We start from the raw sequence: 18,208 nt of genomic DNA on the forward strand, positions 1-18,208 counted from the left end.
GGTGCCTCTCAAAATCTGTCTGCAGAGAACTGCGATAACTCCGGTGTTCCTGTCGATAACTGAAGTGGTATTTTCAGGATTTACACTTGGGATTACAGGGTTACTGGCTAGAGGTTTTTAAAATCTGACGCTCTCTCTGCTCTTTATTGTTGTACCCTGATTGTTCAGCTGAAATTTCAGAAGGTTTCTACGTCAGAGCCGTGTCCGTGGCTCACAGGGATGTGAGCTGTGCGTGAAACGTGCACCGGGAGATCTTGGTGCCCTCGGTCTGCTCGTGGACTCGTTACTCTTTAAAACCAAGTAATTAACACTCTGGTTAGAGCTAAATCGTTAAGGTGGTAAGGTGCTGCTGAAAATAGGTAAGCTAATTTTGCAGTTGAGGGTGACATTCCCAAAATACCAGTCCTGCCGGTGGCGCGTGACACTGTTCACCTACACGTGTGCTCCCCAGCACCTCTCGAGGAGCATTTATGCCGATTCCACAGGCTTGGTGCCTGTAACCACACTTGTGGCTACAGCAGAAATCCTTACTCACAAAAGGACTTCAGTAGGTGGTGCGAAGCTAGGCTTCCCCCTTCTCCCTTCCCATTTCCAGTCTGAGTTTTGCTGACTAAAACCAGCTTACCCAAAAGGCAGGCTGCCGTGGAGAGGCGAGAAGCGTCTGTGGAGGATTGGAAAGCTCAGCTCTGAAAGCAAAGCACTTCGGTTCATGCCAGCGTAGCCGTGCATAATTCAGGTGTTTGCTAATTACACAGCTTACGAGGCAGTGTTTTAACCTGATGGTACCCGGAGCTGTTCCGGAGAACGACGCATCCCCGCGCCGAAAGCATCGCTGCCTGCTGCTTGGTGAAGTGTTCGGGGCACTGCAGTTAAAAGAATTTAGGACAAAAGTAGCTGGCAGGCACTGGCTGGCGGTGGTAGTGCTCAGCTGTTCCAGTTTGTTCTGATTTATATGGAGGAGGAAACTGCTCACACAGACCTCGCTCACCCCTGCTGCAGATGTGTGTAAGATTAATTGGTGCGTTTCTCTCCGCGCTGGATATGCACGAGTGCTCTAGCCCCTGGCCAAGGGAAAGCTGAGTTAATGAGTATTTTTAATGAACAGTGACTCGTGACTTTTGATGGGGGGTGGGATAGGGCTTTAATAATGGTGCTGTTGCTTCAGCAAAAGGCACAGAACTCCACCTGATAACCTTTATTCAGGCTGAGCATGTTTGTATTAACGGTTGAAGTGTCGGTTTCTGGATCAGACTTTTATTCACACTTAAAATTCCACACTGGCTCGATTATCTTTTTTTTCCTACTTTCAAATAAGAGACATTTTTCTTAAAGATGGTCCGTGGAGTAGGAGCTTTGAGGATTGATCACTTATATTTCTTCCTTTTGAAACCGAACCACTAAGGGACTCCAGGTTTCCTATTTTCCTTCGAATCCCAGCCTATGACAGCATCACAGGGCAGCTGAGGCTGAAGGCAGCATCCTCAGCCCAAATCACCTCCGATCTGGGAGCTGAGGCTCCTTTTTTCAAGTCTTCTGCAGCCGAGACCCCTGTGCACAAGGCGAGCACGGCTGCTTTTCGCTCACCCTGCTGCAGCCGCTCTCGACAGGGCAGGAATCCTGAAGGCCCGGGTGTGTTTTATTTAACGGTGATGAAAATTTAACCATAGGCAATTCGAAAAGCCGTGGGGTTTAAAGGCTTAATGTGAAGTGCACTTGAAAGATGCTGCATTAGCGCTGAGGTGAGGCAGAGGAGTGGATCTCATCTGACAAAAATAGCTCCGGCGTGGTGCGACGCCTGCAAGGATGCCAGCAGATGAGCCGCTTGCCTCGGCGTTAGCACCGTCAGTTTATGGGGTAATTGCTCGGATGCACGGCTTTACCCTGTAGTAAACAGCAAATAATTGCTTTTCAACAAAAAGTGTCCGGCCTCGCGTTCACCATCCCATTCGTCAGGGAACCTTTGTGGCCTGGTACAGAGCTGTGGTGCTTGCCCACAGATCACACGTGTTCTTCCTCATAGCAACATTTTCTTTCAGTCTATTCTGGTTTTCCATTCCCTTAGCTACAAGACCTAATCGTTTTTTACTGGTTTATAGGGTGTTTTGGTCAGATATTCAGCCCATAATACGTTTCTCCTTTTTCATGATTCTTTTTGTTGCCTTAACTATTCCAGTCGTCAGATCTTGCCTGTGGAACTACCAGCACAGCACAAAGTTTTACGCAGCACACTGGGACCCAGCATCTCGGCCAGGCCTAAGGAGATGGACTGAGGTAGTTCACAGTAAGAGGAGCATCGAGTTAGCTGCCTACAAAAAGGGATGTGTTTCGAATGGTTGGTTCCTGAAGATCCCATCCAAGGGATTTAAAAGATGCTTTACCATTTCGTAGGGTACCAAAGGTGACGTTGGTGTGTTGCTTGAGCCTGGCTGAGGGGTTGTTTTCACCCTCAGAGGAAGGAATCCATCCAGATTCAGGATTGCAGGTACGCAAGGTATGCGTTCCTTTGTCCCTTGTTGATGGCTCTTCCCTGACTCGTCGCCCCAGGGGGAAGAAACAGAACTGGATGAGTTTGGGACACTGCTAAAAATAAAGGTTGGGAAGCTCACGGAGGCCTTGGCCTCTGATGAACGCGATTCAGAGGTTCTGCTCCCCGGCAGGGACACAGCAGCTCTCAAAAGGACAGACAGAAACCACCTGCCCGCGGCAGAAGATACGGGGATAGGAACAGAGAGGATATTCAGGTTAATACCAAATGAGCGCTTTGATTAAGCAGAAGGGTGCTGTGTGCCCGTGTTTGGGCAGCACGCAGAGGGGACGAGCATAAACGGCAGCGCGGTGCGTGCTGTGCTAGGGACCCGCGGCAGCCCGCCTGCAGAGCTTCTCCTTTCACAAAAGGTATTTTTAATACTTCTATAATTATCTTCCTTTCGGTATTCATCCCATTTCCCGTTTTCTGGCCCTTGCTTTCCGACGGTGAGTGCTCTTAGGGCAGCACTGATCTCCTGGCTCGGGAAGGCTGGAAGCCGCAGGACGCAGAGACAGCGAGAGCGAGCCGGCTGCTCCTCGGGCTTCAGCTGCATTCGGGAGCCTTTTGGAGGCAATTTGCTCAGAAGAATCAGAGATGGATTTTCAAAAGGAAAGGCTGCTCGCCTGAGAGCATCAAGCACTCCGATTTCCGCGGCTCAGAGAGCCAGATGCAGGGCTGGGATGCTCTTGGGCTCTGGAGGAGCTGGCTCCTGTGCTTCACCTCCTTTCAGCCACGGGGATGCTGAGAAGTGGAGCAAAAAGGATGGGCGTTTTGTCCTGTTTGCAAGGTGGGGGGGTGGGAAAAAAAGGCAAAAGCAAAGTGGGATTGTAAAAGCTGCGAGCCATTATTTGAAGATTACAAAATGATTCCTGAAGTAGGAGTCTCGTGGTAGGGAAAGGGCCCAAGTCTCTGCTTGGAGTGAGCTTGCAACGGGAGGCACAAGCACTTCCCCAGATTTCTGAAGTTCTTTCCAAAAGCACTTCAAGCTGGTAGGCAAGGTAGGTATCTGTAAATCAGCCTACGTGAAACCACACCTCTGCCTCCAGAAGTCTTTTGTCTGTGTCTGCGGAGCAGCACGGTTTTAATCTTGTGAGGTAATCGCACGATTCTGCTGTTTGATAGCGGGCTGCTGTCCCTAGCAAGGTGCCAGGCTGAAAATTCAGCCGAAGAAATAATTGCCAGCCGTAAAATACCGTACGTGGAGCCTCCTTCCATTTGCTGAACTTGGACTGACGAGGACTTCCTAATGGACAAAAAGACACTCAGAGTGCTTTCAGATGGCAGCATCTAGAAGAGAGCTCAGATTTAAGTGGAGGCTTGAGCCGAAGTGCTCTGTAAGGCTCCCACCTCGGCGTTACGCGAGTGTCATGTTTAATTCATAACTTTCTGATTTCTGAATCACACGCTAAAGATTTTGCAAATGGCTCGAAGGGTCACGGGGAGGCAGCCTTAAATTAAGAGACTGAAAGGCTGGCCCACCACCACCAGCCACAATAAATACTGCAGGCTGCAGTGCTGAGAGCACGTTACCTGGTTTTGTCCAGCTGTAAACGTGCTCTGAGCAAAACACGGGTTTGGTTTGGCTCCTCTGGGCAGTTTTATCCTGAAGTTGAACTGGGGGTGCTGTTGGTCTCCAGGTAATAAAGGGAACGAGGGATGTGGTGGATGATCTGCTGGTGTGGGGAGGTGAAGCTGTGCCTCTCGGTTCCCTGGAGATTTCCTCCCCTCGCCGCGTGGTTGTCGTGTCCTGGGGTTGGTCCCTGGCTTGCCAGAGTCAGCATTGATGAATTTCCTTTCTCCGCAGGGGACACTACACAGAAAATGAGATCTGCACAGTATCCTACCCCAGCAGAATTGGATGCTTATGCTAAGAAGGTCGCCAACAACCCACTGACTATAAAGATTTTCCCCAACAGCGTCAAGGTTCCCCAGAGGAAACACATTCGCCGTACTGTGAACGGACTTGATACTTCGGGCCAGAGGTACAGTCCTTACCCGTCTCAGGCCACCACGAAAACGGGCCTCCTGGCCATAGTCAAATCTCCAGCGAAAGGAATTCTCAAGGACTTTGACGGGACACGCACACGCCTGCTGCCGGAAGCGATGATGAATCCCCCTTCCACCCCCTACGTTGCACCGAGCACTTTAACCCACCCCCAGGCGCTTGCTCGCCAGCAGGCTCTCCAGCATGCACAGACTTTGCCGCACCCCCAGAGCATCCCGCAGCCGCAGACTTTGCAGCACCCTCAGGGGATACCACAGCCACAAAGCTTAGCTCACCCTCAGGGGATCCCGCAGGCGCTGCCGCACCCTCAGAATATGCAGCAGCCGCAGGGCTTGCAGCATCCTCAGCCCATGGCGCACCAGACTCTGCAGCACCCCCCCGCCCCTTTGCTGCAGCCGGGTTTACATGGAAGCAGAAAGATGCCGGATGCAGACGCGCCGCCGAATGTGACCGTGTCTACCTCAACCATTCCCCTCTCTATGGCTGCCACCCTGCAGCAGAACCAGCCACCGGACCTGAGCAGCATCGTGCATCAGATCAACCAGTTCTGCCAGGCCAGAGCTGGCATTAGCACTACCTCAGTCTGTGAGGGACAGATCGCCAACCCCAGCCCCATAAGTCGCAACCTGCTTATCAATGCAAGTACCAGGGTATCTACTCACAACGTCCCCACGCCCATGCCTTCCTGTGGAGTAAACCCTGCGGACCATGCTGCTGCTGCTATTCCTTCTGCCTCCGTTAACGTGCCCATGGTGAATATGAACAGGGTGCCGCCCGCCTACCCGAACGAAATCAAACCGGTCGCCTGGAACCAGCACCAGCTTGCACACCTGCAGCAAATGTGCGGGGACGCTGCTGGGCCCGCCGGGCTCGCGGGGAAGCACCCTCAGAGAGAGATGGCAGGGCAGAGCTTCCCCGGCAAGACGGCCGGCTACCCCCAAGAACTGTGCATGGGCCAGTCGTTCGGCTTGAAGCCCCCCCTCGAGAAGCCCACCCCCTCTCCGCCGGTGAACGGCTTGCAGGGACCCTTGCCGTACACCAACGGGCACTATTTCCAGCCCATGTGGAATAACATCCTGCCCACCCCCAACAGCGACAGCTCCGGGTCCCAGGACCTCGCCATGCCTTTCCACGGGGGCCAGGCGGCAGGAGCGCCGCTGGATTGCGCGGGGGGAACTCATTACAGAGCTGGAGCTGGTCCATCCAGCCAGAATAATGTGATGCAGACCATGGATTACCTAAGCGGGGACTTCCAGCAGGCTTGCTTCAGAGATCAGAGCATGGCCGTGCTGGGAAAAGTCCATCGGCCCCCCATCAACCGAGCACCTGAACCAACCGATAGTCGAAATCTTCATATTCAACACCCAGGGTATAGATAGGCTGCAGTCACTTTCACAGACAGAAATTAGAGGTTTAGTCTTAATTTTAATTAATAAGCAAGGCGTTTTTAACTTGCAAACTTGTGTGATCATTATAGTAACCGTTGGAAGAAGACATACTGTATATTGAAAAGCTTTGCCTACGTGTTATCTCTCTCTCCTTTATGCATCAAATATTTAACATGCCTTTTGTTTCAAAGGATTTCATTACACTACTCCACGCCACAGCTGTTTCCTCACCGCAGAATCCCCTTTGTGCTGCTTTTGCCTTCTGCTTAGTAACTGCGTGCTGGACTGATGTTGAGTTGCTGCAGGGTTTCGCAGTTGCATCTGTTCGCCAGCTCCTCGAAGAGCCAGGTAGTGTAGCCGCTTACATTTCCATCTCCATTTCCTCTGAAGATTAAGAGCAACAGAATTTGTCAGGAAGCAGGGCTTATTTTCAGCTCGAAAGCCCATTTCATTAATGCATTAAACATTGACCATTTGCACTGTCTAGAGGCCTATTTAATTGAAAAAGAAGCCGACGTTTGCAAAGAGCTAGCTAGGGGTACGTATTGAGGCATTAACATAGGAAGAAGCTTTCCAGCCGTTTATCGTTTAGACTTTGTCCAAAGTCAAAAGTCTCCAACAGATTTATTATTTTTTTCCGACACTTTTGTTGTTTTTTTTTTACAGACAGGGTGTGGGGAGAGGGGGATTGGCGGTTTTAGGGCCCAGGCAGCCTGGCTGCCGTCGGTAGCTGCCTTTTTCTGCATCCCATTTCCCTTCCCCGCTCCTCTTTGGCCAGCTAACGTCGTCTGAACCCCTCGCTGCTAGGAGTCTGGCCGTCCCCAGGCGAAGGGCCGGGAATCCAGACCCACTGACAACTCCAAAAAAGGGGTTCAGCCTCTTTCCTCCTGTAGCTAGGATGAATTTCAGGGTGAGGAGACCTAACTCCAGCTCGTCTCCGGGGGCGCGGGGCCACGTTCTCAATGCTCTCACATTCCAGCAGCGGTTCTGGTGGAGCGGGAGGCGGTGGATCCGAAGCGAAGCTCCGGCCACGAGACACCCGGGGGGGGCTTTAGAGTCCCGTATCCTCCAGCAAAAACGCCCCAGCTGATTTACTGGACCGCCCCTCCTCTCTGGGAATTAGCGGAGCTGTTAATAACCTACCAATATTCTTCTTCCCGGAGTCTCGGTGCCTAACTCCTTCTGTTCCTTCCCCAAATCACTCGCAGCAGCTAGTCGAGTCAGTGACCGGTAGGACACTAAGTGGTGGTAACCTCAGCGTCTTGTTCTCTTCCATGTCTTGAAACCTTTCCTTTTCCGAGAGCCGAATTTGTTGTAAGTAGAAAATTCCTCATCTCTGTCAACGAGGCTAATACTTGAACATAATGATCACAATCAAGTTTGGAAATTAAAAAAAAAAAAAAATACAAAAAAAAAAAAACAAAACAACAAATAAATGCATTGATTCTTTATATGTACACTGGCTAAAAAAAAAAGAAAAAAAAAAACCTATTGCTCTACACTGTAACTTTTAAGTGTAATATTTCTGTATGAATGTCGCCTGGTAGTGTGGGTTTGAGTAGCATTGTGTATGGGTGAACCCACTGGCCTCTGCCATCCACTGGCCTCCCTCACAGCCCTTTGAAAAACAAAGCCTTAAGTATTTGCTCCTTGAACTTTCCTTAACGAGCATGGTTTAAAATCTTAAGACATCATACAAAAACTCAAAAAAAAAAAAAAAGAAAAAAAAAAACACACAAAAAAAAAAAACTTACAAGTTTTGAAGTGACGTCATAGTTGGCTAGAGATTCTTAAAAGTTTTTTCGTAAATGGAAAAATTAGAAAACATTTATTTGTATTTTTTTAATTTAGATGTGTAGTCCTGGGCTGTAACAAATATTTAGGTTTCAAAGCTTAGCAGAGTACGTTTTCTGACTCCTTGCGTAAGGTAGTACACTTATGTCATTATTTAAATTCCTTTAAGTGTACTCTGAGCCGTTCTTTAGTGATAACTCTTTAGCAAAGTTAAGCAATTTGACTAAAGACGGATTAAATTATGTGTTGGCTTGTGTTGCCTTATATTTAAAAAGGAAAAATTGCCTGATTGTGTTATGCCAAATGATAGCAACATGAAGTCCTAATTTATTGTTTATAATCGTATTCCTGCAGTCTTTGTGAAAACTGGTAAATATACATCTATGAAAGAACGAAAACCCTGAGGCTTTTCATGCAATATTTTTCTGAATACATTATATTGGAAGCCAAGGTTCGAGTCTGAAGCTGCTTCCCTTACAGCCTCCCTGTCGTCTCCCCTCTCCCCACATCGATCTAGGGCTGTGCTATGACTTTAACCTTTCCTGCTAAGTTAGTTCCTGTAAGGTGTTGGCTACCTGCATACCTACCTTTTTACTAAATAAAATATTGCCATCTCCTCTCTTCGTTAGCCTGCTGCAAATCTCACCCCAGACTCTTATTTAAAGCTTTTTTTTTTTTTCCCTTTTCCTGCTCTTCTCCTAAGAGAGAGCCCTGAGCAGAGCCCCGTTGTCGTGGTCTTTGCCAACGTGGTTTTGCTGTGGCTGCTAGCGCTGGATGTGCCCTGGGAGCCGCTGTGATTTGCTCTGCAGAGAGCCACGACCCCCGAGACTTTGCCCTGGCACCGCAGGACCGGGAAGCAAAAAAAGCAAAAACCATTCCCGAGCAAAAATATTCCCAAACCTCGTCCAGGCGGGACGGTGCCAGGTGCCTGCTGGAAAAAACAGCCCTCGCTTTCCGAGTCAAAGATGCAAAAACGCTTCCTTTTTGTTGTTCTAGGAGCGAGGGCTTTTTTGAACGGCAGCTGACAGCTTCTCCTTTCTCCTTCCCCAGCAGATCTGCAGAGAAACAGCCACCACCCTGCCTCCTTCCCAGGCGCAGGGACCCCAGCCTCAGCCTGCAGGGCAGCCCCGTGGGGCACCACTGCCCGGGGAGGAGCGGGTGAGGCTTAATCCCAAGACCAGTGGCCCCGCAGTGCGGTAGGAGCTGTTTCTGTGCCATTTATTTCACGCTCTGTGGGTCCTTCCCTTGCTGGAGGACAGCCCGGAGGCTGGTGCCACGCGCGGTGCCCAACGCGGTGGCAGCAGCGGCGCAGGGACCAGCACCCCTCAGCTCCCTTCCAGGAGTTCACAGCACTGCTCCCAGCTCAGATCCTTCCCTTCTTGCCTTTTTGCCTTTTTTTTTTCTTAGCTTAATTGTTTCATGACCTCCAGCACAGGAAATGCGAGCTCCAGATTTTTGGTTCCACGCTCGTGCGCGGAGCCTGGGTACCCGCAGGTGGCAATTCTGCTCTTCGAGCAAGGAGCAGGGTCTTTGCAGGTGGTTTTTTTTGGAATTATTTATGCTGTGTTGTCAGCACCAACCCCTGTCCCCTGTCCCGTATCACACTGGTTTAGCAGAATCTCGTTATCCTGGTGGTTTCTGGCACCACCCTTGCCAGCCGGAGGTTGGCATGAAATAGCTTCGGGAAGGGTTCAACAGGAAAGTGGTGTAAAACCTCCCAGGAGGAAGCTTCCATCTCCGTGTCTTTTCTTTTGAGCAGAAGCTTTGAAGCTGTTAAATCTCAAGCCCAGTTTGTTACAGCCCAAAGTTACCGTTTTATAAAAAAGACACTTGTGAATTTCCTTTCTTTAAGCTTACGCTGTGAAAGACGTCTCCGTGGGACTCGGCCACTCCCGTAGAAACCAAACAGAAATGTTTGCTGGGGCTCACGGTGGAGACAACGGGGAATTGCTGCTGTATTTGATTAAACCACATACTGATTCTATACGCTGCTTCTTATGTGCTACGGGTATGAACTAGATCTTTTTTTTTTTTGTCTGCAGGAAAAATAAAAAAAAGTAAAGCAGAAAAAACAAAAAACAGAGAGAGAGAAAGAGAGCCCTGGTCCCTCTGCCCCTTGTGCTGTTTGTGTGCAGGGCGAGTACCGTGGGGGGGTACGGAAATACCCAAATACCCAGCGGGTGCCTGCTGCTGGCTGGGGTTGGGCACGTCCTGAAGGAATTTGGGGAGGGGGCTCGGGGTGCGGGGGGTGCGACCTGGCTGCTCTTCTCCCCTAAGAGCACAGAGGGGGGGCTGGAGGAACAGAGGCGATGCTCAGAGGCAGGGAGGTGCTGAAGGAATTGCTCACAGAGCCGGGGGGGCGAGGAGGCTGACGTCCTGCCCGGGTGGGACAAATTCTGAGGTCGGGTCTGCGTGTATGGGGTGGGGGGGAGAAGGGCTCGGGCTATGGGGGGGCTGCTCCCAGCGATGCCCTTTGAAGCCTTGACACCAACAGCGCGTGCAATAAATTCCCAGTTTGGGTTCTCAGCGTAAAACTAAGTAAAGATTTTTTAAAGATTTTTTTAAAGATTTTTTTTTTCTGCAAGAAGAGAGAAAAACACAACTGATTTTTTCCAACCCCCTCTGCACTTGCTCGAAAGACACGGGCGTCTAAATTTTCTCTGACGACAAACAAACATTTTTCCTGGGGTTGCCAGAACCACGCTTCGGTGTCTGCTGTCTCCATCAGCCTCCTCTTCCAAAGCCTCTTCCATCCCCTGGCATCAGCGTGGGGAACCCAACCTCTGGGGGGAGGTAGCGTGGGCTCAGCCCTCAGAAACTTCTCCTTTAGGTCGAGTGTGTTTTTTTTTTGTTTTTTGGGGGTTTTTTTTTTGATGGTTCAGCTGCTCTGTTTGGTCTTTTCCTCCTGTGCTGGGCTCACGTTGCCAAAATTAAATTGGGTCCAAGGTAGGCGATGCGCTAGGAGAGGTGTAGAAAATCAGCACACGGGAAGCTGTAGCAAATAAAACACCAGGCTGGGGACGGGACAGCATTAAACTTAAATTCACCCATAATCTTCAAATGCCACGCTGTGTCCCCAGATTTCCCCCCAGCTGAAGGGAGGGGGCTTGGGGATGGCGTGAGGGCAGGGGGTGGCTCCTGCCCGGTGCCTCCACACTGCTCCAGCCTGGCCCATGCCACAAAACCAATTTAATTCTTCGTTTTTGGCCCCAGATTTGCCATCCAGCCTCACAGCCAAATTGTAATAAAATTCCCGGAGTGTTTTATCTAATTAGTTTAAGCTAATTTCGAGGCAATTGGGTACAAGCCGTGGGTTCAGTCCTGGGAGATGTGTTAAAACCGAAGAGCTGAAATCACAGCGGGGGTTTCACTGCCCACCCCGTAAACCCTCTCCCTTCATGTCCTGGTGCTCAAACCCCGCAGACCTGGGAAGGGCTGGGGGAGGCGGCCGAGCCCGGGCAGGTTTTTAATAAAGGACGCAAAAAACACTTTTGTCTTTGTGTGTTTTTTTTTTTTTATTTTACCTTAATGAAATATTAATGCCTGGGTCAGACAGCTCGGCTGAAGGTGTGTCCCCAAGCCGGGGGCACAGCGGGGCTGGGAGCCCCCGATACATTTTAGGGTCCTTTGCACTGAATTTCCCACAACTTTCCAGGAAGTTTATTTTTAAACTTTCTGCTTGAATCTAATTTTAGCAGCGCATCGATTTGTCTCCCTCCCCCCCCCCGTGAATTCTAAGAGCATCTCCTGCTGCTCAGCCCAGTTTTTGCCGGGGATTTGCCCTCCCCGGCTCCGAACGGATCCCGCAGGGACGTGGAAGGGGAGAGGTGAAGGGGAGCGGGTACGGGATGAAGCTGTGCGGAGGGCAAATTTCACACCAGAGATTGAAAAGGGAGAGAGGGGAAAAAAAAAAAAAAAAAATGGGGGGTGAAAATGGGGAAAAGGCAGCTTGGGGTTGTGGTTATTTTTGGGGTGGGTGCCACCAGTTTTTGGGCATCGCGCCGCACAACAGCAACATGGATCCGCAGCTGCTGGCCTTTTGGGGTGAGACCTGCAGTTTTCAGCTCATTTTATCAATCCTTTTTCATAATTCCATGGGTTGTTGGCTGTTTTTTTTGGTGCAAGGCTCAGCAAAAGGCTGCGTGGGGGGGGGGGGGGGGGGGGGGGGGGCAGCCCGGCTCCGTGCTTTGGTGCTGGCGCCCTGTGCGCTCTCCAAAGCGAGAGCCCCCCCAAAAAAATAAAGAGAAATTCGGGTTTGGGCTCTGCAGGGAAAAACCCGGCTTGTGCCCGGCCCCGGCTCCGGGAGGAGCCGCCGGGAAGGGAACGCGGCCGGCCGGGAGGGGGGGCCCCAGCCCCGGCCCCGAGCCCCGGCCCCGAGCCCCGGCACCGCGCGGCGGCGGCAGCGAGCACCGGAGGGACCGGGGGGCACCAGTACGGGCTGATACTGGGCACCAGTAAGGCACTGGTGGGGCACCAATACGGGCTGATACTGGGCACCAGTACGGGCTGATACTGGGCACCAGTATGGGACTGGTGGGGCACCCGTATGGGTTGATACTGGGCACCAGTATGGGATGACACCAGTACAGGAATATACCAGGCACCAGCAAGGGACAGCAGCAGGCACCAGTATGGGTTGTTACTGGGCACCACTATGGGATTACATCAGGTACCAGTAAAGGCTGTTACTGGGCACCAGTATGGGATGGCACTGGGCACCAATGGGAACTGAGACTGAGCACCGCTGGCATCGACCAGTACAATGCTGGCTTTTGGCACCGGTACAGCTGGCACTGGGCACCAGTGTGAGTGGCCACTGGGCACCAGTAAAGCTGGCACTGGGCACCAGTGTGGCACTGGGACAGCCAGGGAGGGCCAGGGCAGGAGGAGCTGCCCTGTGTGCCCCCCAGCCCAGCTGGGATCAGTTTGGGGGGCACCACGTCCAGTGGGGCAGCATGAACACAGCTGTGGGATCGGACTGGGGGCAGTGCCCCCCCCATCATACTGGGATGACTGGGGGGGTCCCCATGGGGTCTGATCCAGCCGAGCCCCCCAAACCACCCCAACACCCCCATGGCCACCCACCGCCCCCCGTCTGCCCCAAATTATTGCCTCCCCTGGAGCCCTGATTGCCCCTGAGCTAACGAAGAGCTGGGGGGGGACATCGGAGGGGGGCTGCAGGATAATAGGGGTGGCCCGGTGCCCCCCCCAAACCGGTGATTACCGAATTAACCGTCTGCACCCGAGCCCGTCTGCCGCAGGGATGTGGGTCAGGGATTACCCACGCCGTGCCCCCCGGCCCCTCTGTGGGGAGGCAACGGGGACGTGGAGCCCCCCCCCCGGTGCTGTCCCAGGACGTGGCACCCAGCCACGGGGAGGGGGGGGGCAGGAAGGAGCTCCAGGCAGCCCTAATAAATACAAGAACAGTTTATTGAAAAAAAAAACAAAAAACAAATAAAAGAGGCAGGGAAGGGGGCATCGGGCCCCGGCCCAGGGTAATAAATAACAAACGTGCTCCCGGGGGGGGCACCGGCTTACAAAATATGGCTCTGGGCAGCGGGGACCCAAGCTGGGTCCCCAGCAAGGCTGGTGGGGGCCACCGGGCACCCCAGCGAGGAAATTGGGGGGGGCCCAGCCCCCCGGCACCCCCCGGGCACCTGAGAAGGGGTTGAGCACCGAGCACGGCGGGGTCCCAGCCCCAGCGGGGGGCACGGGAGCAGCCCCCCCACCGCCTCCCTGAGAGCCACCGGCGCGGCCACCGCGGGGTCCCCAGCGCCGGGGCGGGGGGCTCAGCACCATGGGGGTCAGCCCGGGCTGGGCGTGCAGCTCATGGCCCCCTGTGTCCCCCCCCCTCTGAATGCGGGGCTCAGGCGAGGATTTTTTGGGGGATCTCCACCGAGGCCTTGATGAAGATGGCGTTGTCCCGCACGTAGTTGCGCTTCTTGATGTCCTCGTGGGAGATGAATTTGGGGTAGCCGAAACCCAGGGTGCTCTCGTCCAGGGAGCCGCGCGTGCTCCCCGGCTTCTGGAAGTTTTTCCAGTTGGGGTCGGGGTGGAAGGTCTCGGTGATGTGCTGGGGCTTGGAGAGCGAGGGGTCGCTCTGGTCCAGCAGGGAGAAGGTGACGCGGTAGGAGAAGGGCCACTCCAGCAGGTTGTCGTACTCGCCCGGCAGCACGCGGATGTAGACGGAGAGGTGGCTGCTCTCGCCGCTGCCGTTGCCGTTGAGGAACGCCGAGACCTGCAGCTTGTAGCCGTACTTGTGGGTGTAGAAGGGGGGGCTGAAGAACTCGTAGTTGCTGCGGGCTTTGGCCTCCTGCAGCTTGCGGGCGTAGTCGGCGATCTTCCAGATGAGGATCCCGTCGCTGCTCACCGACAGCTCCTCCACGTCGCGCCGCAGCTCCAGGATCTCCTGGCGCTGCCGGCTCACCAGGGCGCACACCATGCCCAGGTGAGCCTTGGTGCTCTCCTCCAGGTGCCGGCCCATGGCCAGCTTGGGGCACTGCGGGGACGGCGGGGACGTCAGCGGGGGGGTGGGATGGGGAAAGAGGAGGGGGCCGCGGGGAGGGAGTTGGGGAATGGGGGTGGTGGAGAGGGGTGGCGCGGGGCTGCACGGGGACAACGGGGTGGGACAGGAGGGGGTGGCACGGGGACAGGTGGCTGGGATGGTATGGGGACAGCAGGGTGGATTGGCACAGGGATGTCACCGTGGGGTGGCACGGGGACACCTGGATGGGATGGCACGGGGACATCGAGCCAGGATGGCATGGGGAGGACACCAGGATGGCAAAGTGACACAGGACAGGATGGGGACACCAAGTGGCCGCAGGGATGGGGCAGAGCAGAGCAGGAACCCCACAAGGAACTGGACAGACGTCAGGGCAGGAGAGCTGTGGGGATGCTGCGGGGCACTCGGTGGCGTAAGGACACCGGGATGGGATGGGGATGGGGACGCTGGCACGGGGCTGGGGCCACACTTACCCGGTGCTTGCAGCCAGCCTCCTTGAAGGGACACAGCAGCATGGCAGTGTTGCAGCTCTCCTTCAGGTGGCTGGGCATGTCCTCCCGCGCGATGCTGGGCGTCCCGCACTGGTTGGGGCAGGGCACGGGGTACCGGGGACACTGGTACTGGTGGTTCTGGGGACAGAGGACGGCGGTCAGGTGGTGGCACCGAGAGCCATCGGGGTGGCCCCGTCCCCACGGGCCCCGTCTCACCTGGATGGTGTCGAAGACGAACTCCTTGGCGCAGTAGGTGCAGGGCTGCGTGCGCTTGGGGCACTCGGCCAGGGTGTGCTGGGACAGCAGGCGCCGCATCATGCGCGCCCCGCACTTGTTCTCGCAGTACACGCTCTCCTGGGGACACGTCCCCTGGTGGCCCTGGGGACCGCAGCAGCAGCAGCAGCGTCACCAACCACAGCCAGGATCTGTCCCCATGGCCAGGATCTGTCCCCACGAGGTCCCCCATCCGGGTCCCCCACGGCCACCCTGCACCCCCTGAGACCCTGCTACCCCCCCCTTGCCATCTGCGTGTCCCCCTCCCGGCCCGGCGTGTCCCCCACCCCGGTGCCCACCTCGAAGGCCTCCCCGGTGAAGTCGGTGGCGCAGAACTCGCACTTGACCCTGCGCTTGGGGCAGCCGTGCTGCACGTGCTCGGGCAGGTCGCGGCGGCTCAGCTTGGCGCTGCAGCGGTTGGGGCAGGGGACGACGTTGAAGGCGCAGGTGCCGAGGTGGACCTGGGGGCGCAGGGACGGTCAGAGGGGGGGGGGGGTCCTAAAGCACCCCCGAGGCGCAGCCCCCGCTCCTCTCCTGCCCACCAGCTCCTACCTGGAGGTGTTTGATGAGCCCGCTCCAGCGGCAGCCCTCCTCGCTGTGGATGCAGCGGATGGCCAGGCTCAACACCTGCACCTCCAGCTCGGGGTCGGGGTAGATCTGTTGGGCAACGGGACGGCACCGGGCTGTCAGCATCCCCCACCGGCCCCCACCTCGCCCCCCCCAAAACCCAGCGGGGAGCTGTGGGCACGGTGCCCGGGGCCGGATCCCCCCGCCGGCACGCGAACAAGCGCCCTTTGTCGGCCGTGGGTTTCCGTTTCCCAGCGCGGCGGCACAAAGGGCTCTTGCTTCCGCACGGGCACCCGTGCCAGGCACCGGGGCCGTGCCAAGGAGGGGGGGACTCAGAGACCCTCGGTGGGGACATGGGGGACGTTTCCTTGCCAGCGGGGTGCCCTGGCCCCGTGCCTGCAGCTCCAGGCTCACCTTGGCGTAGTCCAGGGGCAGCTGGTCCTCGGGGCACTTGAAGACGCCTTCGCTGCAAGAGAAAGGGGTGGGGGGTCAGGCAGGGCGGGGGCACGGCGGTGACACATCCACGGCATCCCATGGGACCCCCCCCCAAGCCCCCAGCCCCCAGCCCATCCGTGCTGCCCACCCGGCGTGCCAAATCCAGCCCTCGGGGAGCCCTAATCCCGGCGGCAGCCGCTCCATCTGTCAGAGCTGGGAAATGCCCCCGCCAGACGCCCCCCCGGGGCTGCCCCCCTGCTGTCGGGGAGGGTGGGGGGGGGTTGGCACCATCTGGAGCCCCCTCACACCCCCTCCCCAGGATGGATGGAGGCAGGGGCTGGAGGAGGCCGAGGGCAGCCCCCGGTGCCGGGACCAGCAGCTGGGCTCCAGATGTGCAGCCCGGATGCGCCGGCCCCAGGGGCTGCCCCTCGCCAGGAAACGGCCCCCCCAGCCACCCCGGCAAGGTGGGAACGGGGTGGGGGGGACACGGGACCTGCAGCTGGGCCCTGCACACGGAGCCGTGGTACCCCCAGCATGCTGCGACCCCACCCCCAGCAGGACGGGGGAGCTCGTGCCAAGAGCCAGCCTTGGGCGCAGGATGGGGACGGAGCCCAACGGGGAGCCTGGCACCGGGCACGGTCACCCCACGGAGCCACCGTCACCCCATAGCACCGTGCCCGGGGTGGGAAGCTTTGGGTGCTGCCCCTGGGGACAGCAGCAGGGACAGGCAGGGACCTGAGCTCTGGCACCCCCCGGGATGTGAAGGGGACGAGGTGGCCCCGTGCCCCCGATCACTCCGCGTGCCAAGGGGCTGCGGGGTGTTGTGGCCACCCCAGCAGTGCCACCAGCGTGTGCTGGCCTGGGATGTCACCGGGATCAGCTCGGTGACATCCCCAACAGCCCCTGAGCCCCAGTGTTGGGGACCAAGGGATAATGGGGTCAACAGCGGGGTGCGAGCCCTCGGGGCACGGCCACATCCAGCCCCACTCTGCCACGTGCCCGCTGTGTTTGCTGGGCGTTCCCTCGGGACCACCGCCACCAGCAGCAGCCCCAGGCCCCTTTTTGGGAGGTGGCATCGCCCCATGGCCTTGGGGAGGGGACGCAGCGGGGTGGCAGCACCGGCCCTGCCCAGTATCGGGGTGCGGGGGCCAGAATCCCCATTGGGGCGGGGGTCCGGGGGGGTGAATCCCCGACAAAGCCTCCCCATTCCTCACGCTCGGCCGGGCAGGGAATGTGCTGAGGCAGCACCGGGGGCACCGTCCTTGCCTCTGACCTTCGTGGCGAGCCGGGGCGAAGGGGCAGGACCCCCCCCCAAAACCCCAAATAGAAGTTTTTTTTTTGTTTTTTTTTTTTTGGGGGGGGGGGGGAAGCACAGATCCCCCCGTGTCCGGAACTGAGCCCCACAGCCCCGGGTGGGTGCGGGAGCGGAGGCACAGCCTGGCACCGGCCCCGGGAACGCCCGGTTTCTACGAAACCGGCCTCGGGCACCCCGGTGCCCCCCCCCCGGGGACCGTGCAAAGGTCGCCGGAGCGGGGCGAGGCTGAGCCGGGGGCGGCGGCGGGCGGAAAACGGGGCCGGGGGCGCAGCAACCCCGGGGAGGGGGGGGGATGGAGGGGAACGGGGAAAAAGAATTGGGGGGGGGGGGGACCCCGAGGGGCTCCGGGGAGGGGGTTTTGGGGGGGGCTCCGGGGTGCTGCTTCCTTCCTGCGCGGCCGGGGCAGGATGTTGGAGGGTGCTGGGAGCGCGGCGCTTCGCCTGGCCTTCCTCCTCCTCCTCTTCCTCCTCCTCCTGCTCTTCCTCCTCCTCCTCCTCTTCCTCCTCGCCCCCCCCCCGGCTCGCTGTCACGCGTGGGGGGGCCACCTTGCACCCCCCCCCCCCTATTTCCCCCTTTTCCCCTGCATCGTGCGCGCCCGCGCCCTTGGGTGCGGTGGAGAGGTGGGGGGGGGACCCTGCGCGATACCCCGGCGGGGTTAAAAGGAGGGGTCTGGGGGGGTCCGGGGGGGGGTCCTCACCTGAGGAACTCCTGCAGGCAGGTGTCGCAGAAGCGGTGGCCGCAGGTGGAGACGCGCACGGGCTCCCGCATGGGCTTCCCGCACAGCGGGCACAGCACCCGGCGCCGCGGCCGCTCCAGCAGCTTGTAGTCGTAGCCCGGCATCGCCCCCCCCCACCCCACCCCCGGCCCCGCAGCCGGCTCCCGGCCCCGCTCAGCCTTCCTCCTCCTCC

At 56.9% G+C, this 18,208-nt stretch overlaps 2 protein-coding genes across 6 annotated transcripts in view; one reads left to right on the plus strand and one right to left on the minus strand.

Moving 5' to 3' along the window:
• FAM222B (family with sequence similarity 222 member B) overlaps positions 1-9,698 on the plus strand; it is a 35,002-nt gene extending 25,304 nt beyond the window's left edge. For all 5 annotated transcript variants that reach the window (XM_038165613.2, XM_038165612.2, XM_013099994.5 and 2 more), the window contains one exon: positions 4,332-9,698. In XM_038165613.2, coding sequence (XP_038021541.2) covers positions 4,349-5,911 — 1,563 coding nt within the window. In that variant the 5' untranslated portion in view covers positions 4,332-4,348 and the 3' untranslated portion in view covers positions 5,912-9,698. The remainder of the gene's footprint in view (positions 1-4,331) is intronic.
• A 3,425-nt stretch (positions 9,699-13,123) lies between these two features.
• Positions 13,124-18,208, minus strand: TRAF4 (TNF receptor associated factor 4). Its single transcript, XM_038165614.2, has 7 exons — positions 17,998-18,208; positions 15,965-16,016; positions 15,536-15,640; positions 15,283-15,444; positions 14,927-15,088; positions 14,693-14,848; positions 13,124-14,213 (listed from the first exon to the last, which is right to left on the minus strand). Exons 1-7 carry the CDS (start codon positions 18,138-18,140, stop codon positions 13,581-13,583), a joined length of 1,413 nt encoding a protein of 470 aa, XP_038021542.1. The 5' UTR covers positions 18,141-18,208; the 3' UTR covers positions 13,124-13,580.

Source organism: Anas platyrhynchos, chromosome 20, assembly GCF_047663525.1.
Source record: "Anas platyrhynchos isolate ZD024472 breed Pekin duck chromosome 20, IASCAAS_PekinDuck_T2T, whole genome shotgun sequence".
NCBI classification, from domain to species: domain Eukaryota; kingdom Metazoa; phylum Chordata; class Aves; order Anseriformes; family Anatidae; genus Anas; species Anas platyrhynchos.

Bases quoted from the DNA above. Each gene is read 5' to 3' on its own strand.
- TRAF4 (XM_038165614.2), bottom strand. From the start codon at position 18,140: ATGCCGGGCTACGACTACAAGCTGCTGGAGCGGCCGCGGCGCCGGGTG. The intron at 16,017-17,997 runs GTGAGGACCCCC...TTTCTCTTGCAG, and splicing joins TGCCTGCAGGAGTTCCTCAG to CGAAGGCGTCTTCAAGTGCC. The intron at 14,214-14,692 runs GTAAGTGTGGCC...CCGTCCCCGCAG, and splicing joins AGGCTGGCTGCAAGCACCGG to TGCCCCAAGCTGGCCATGGG.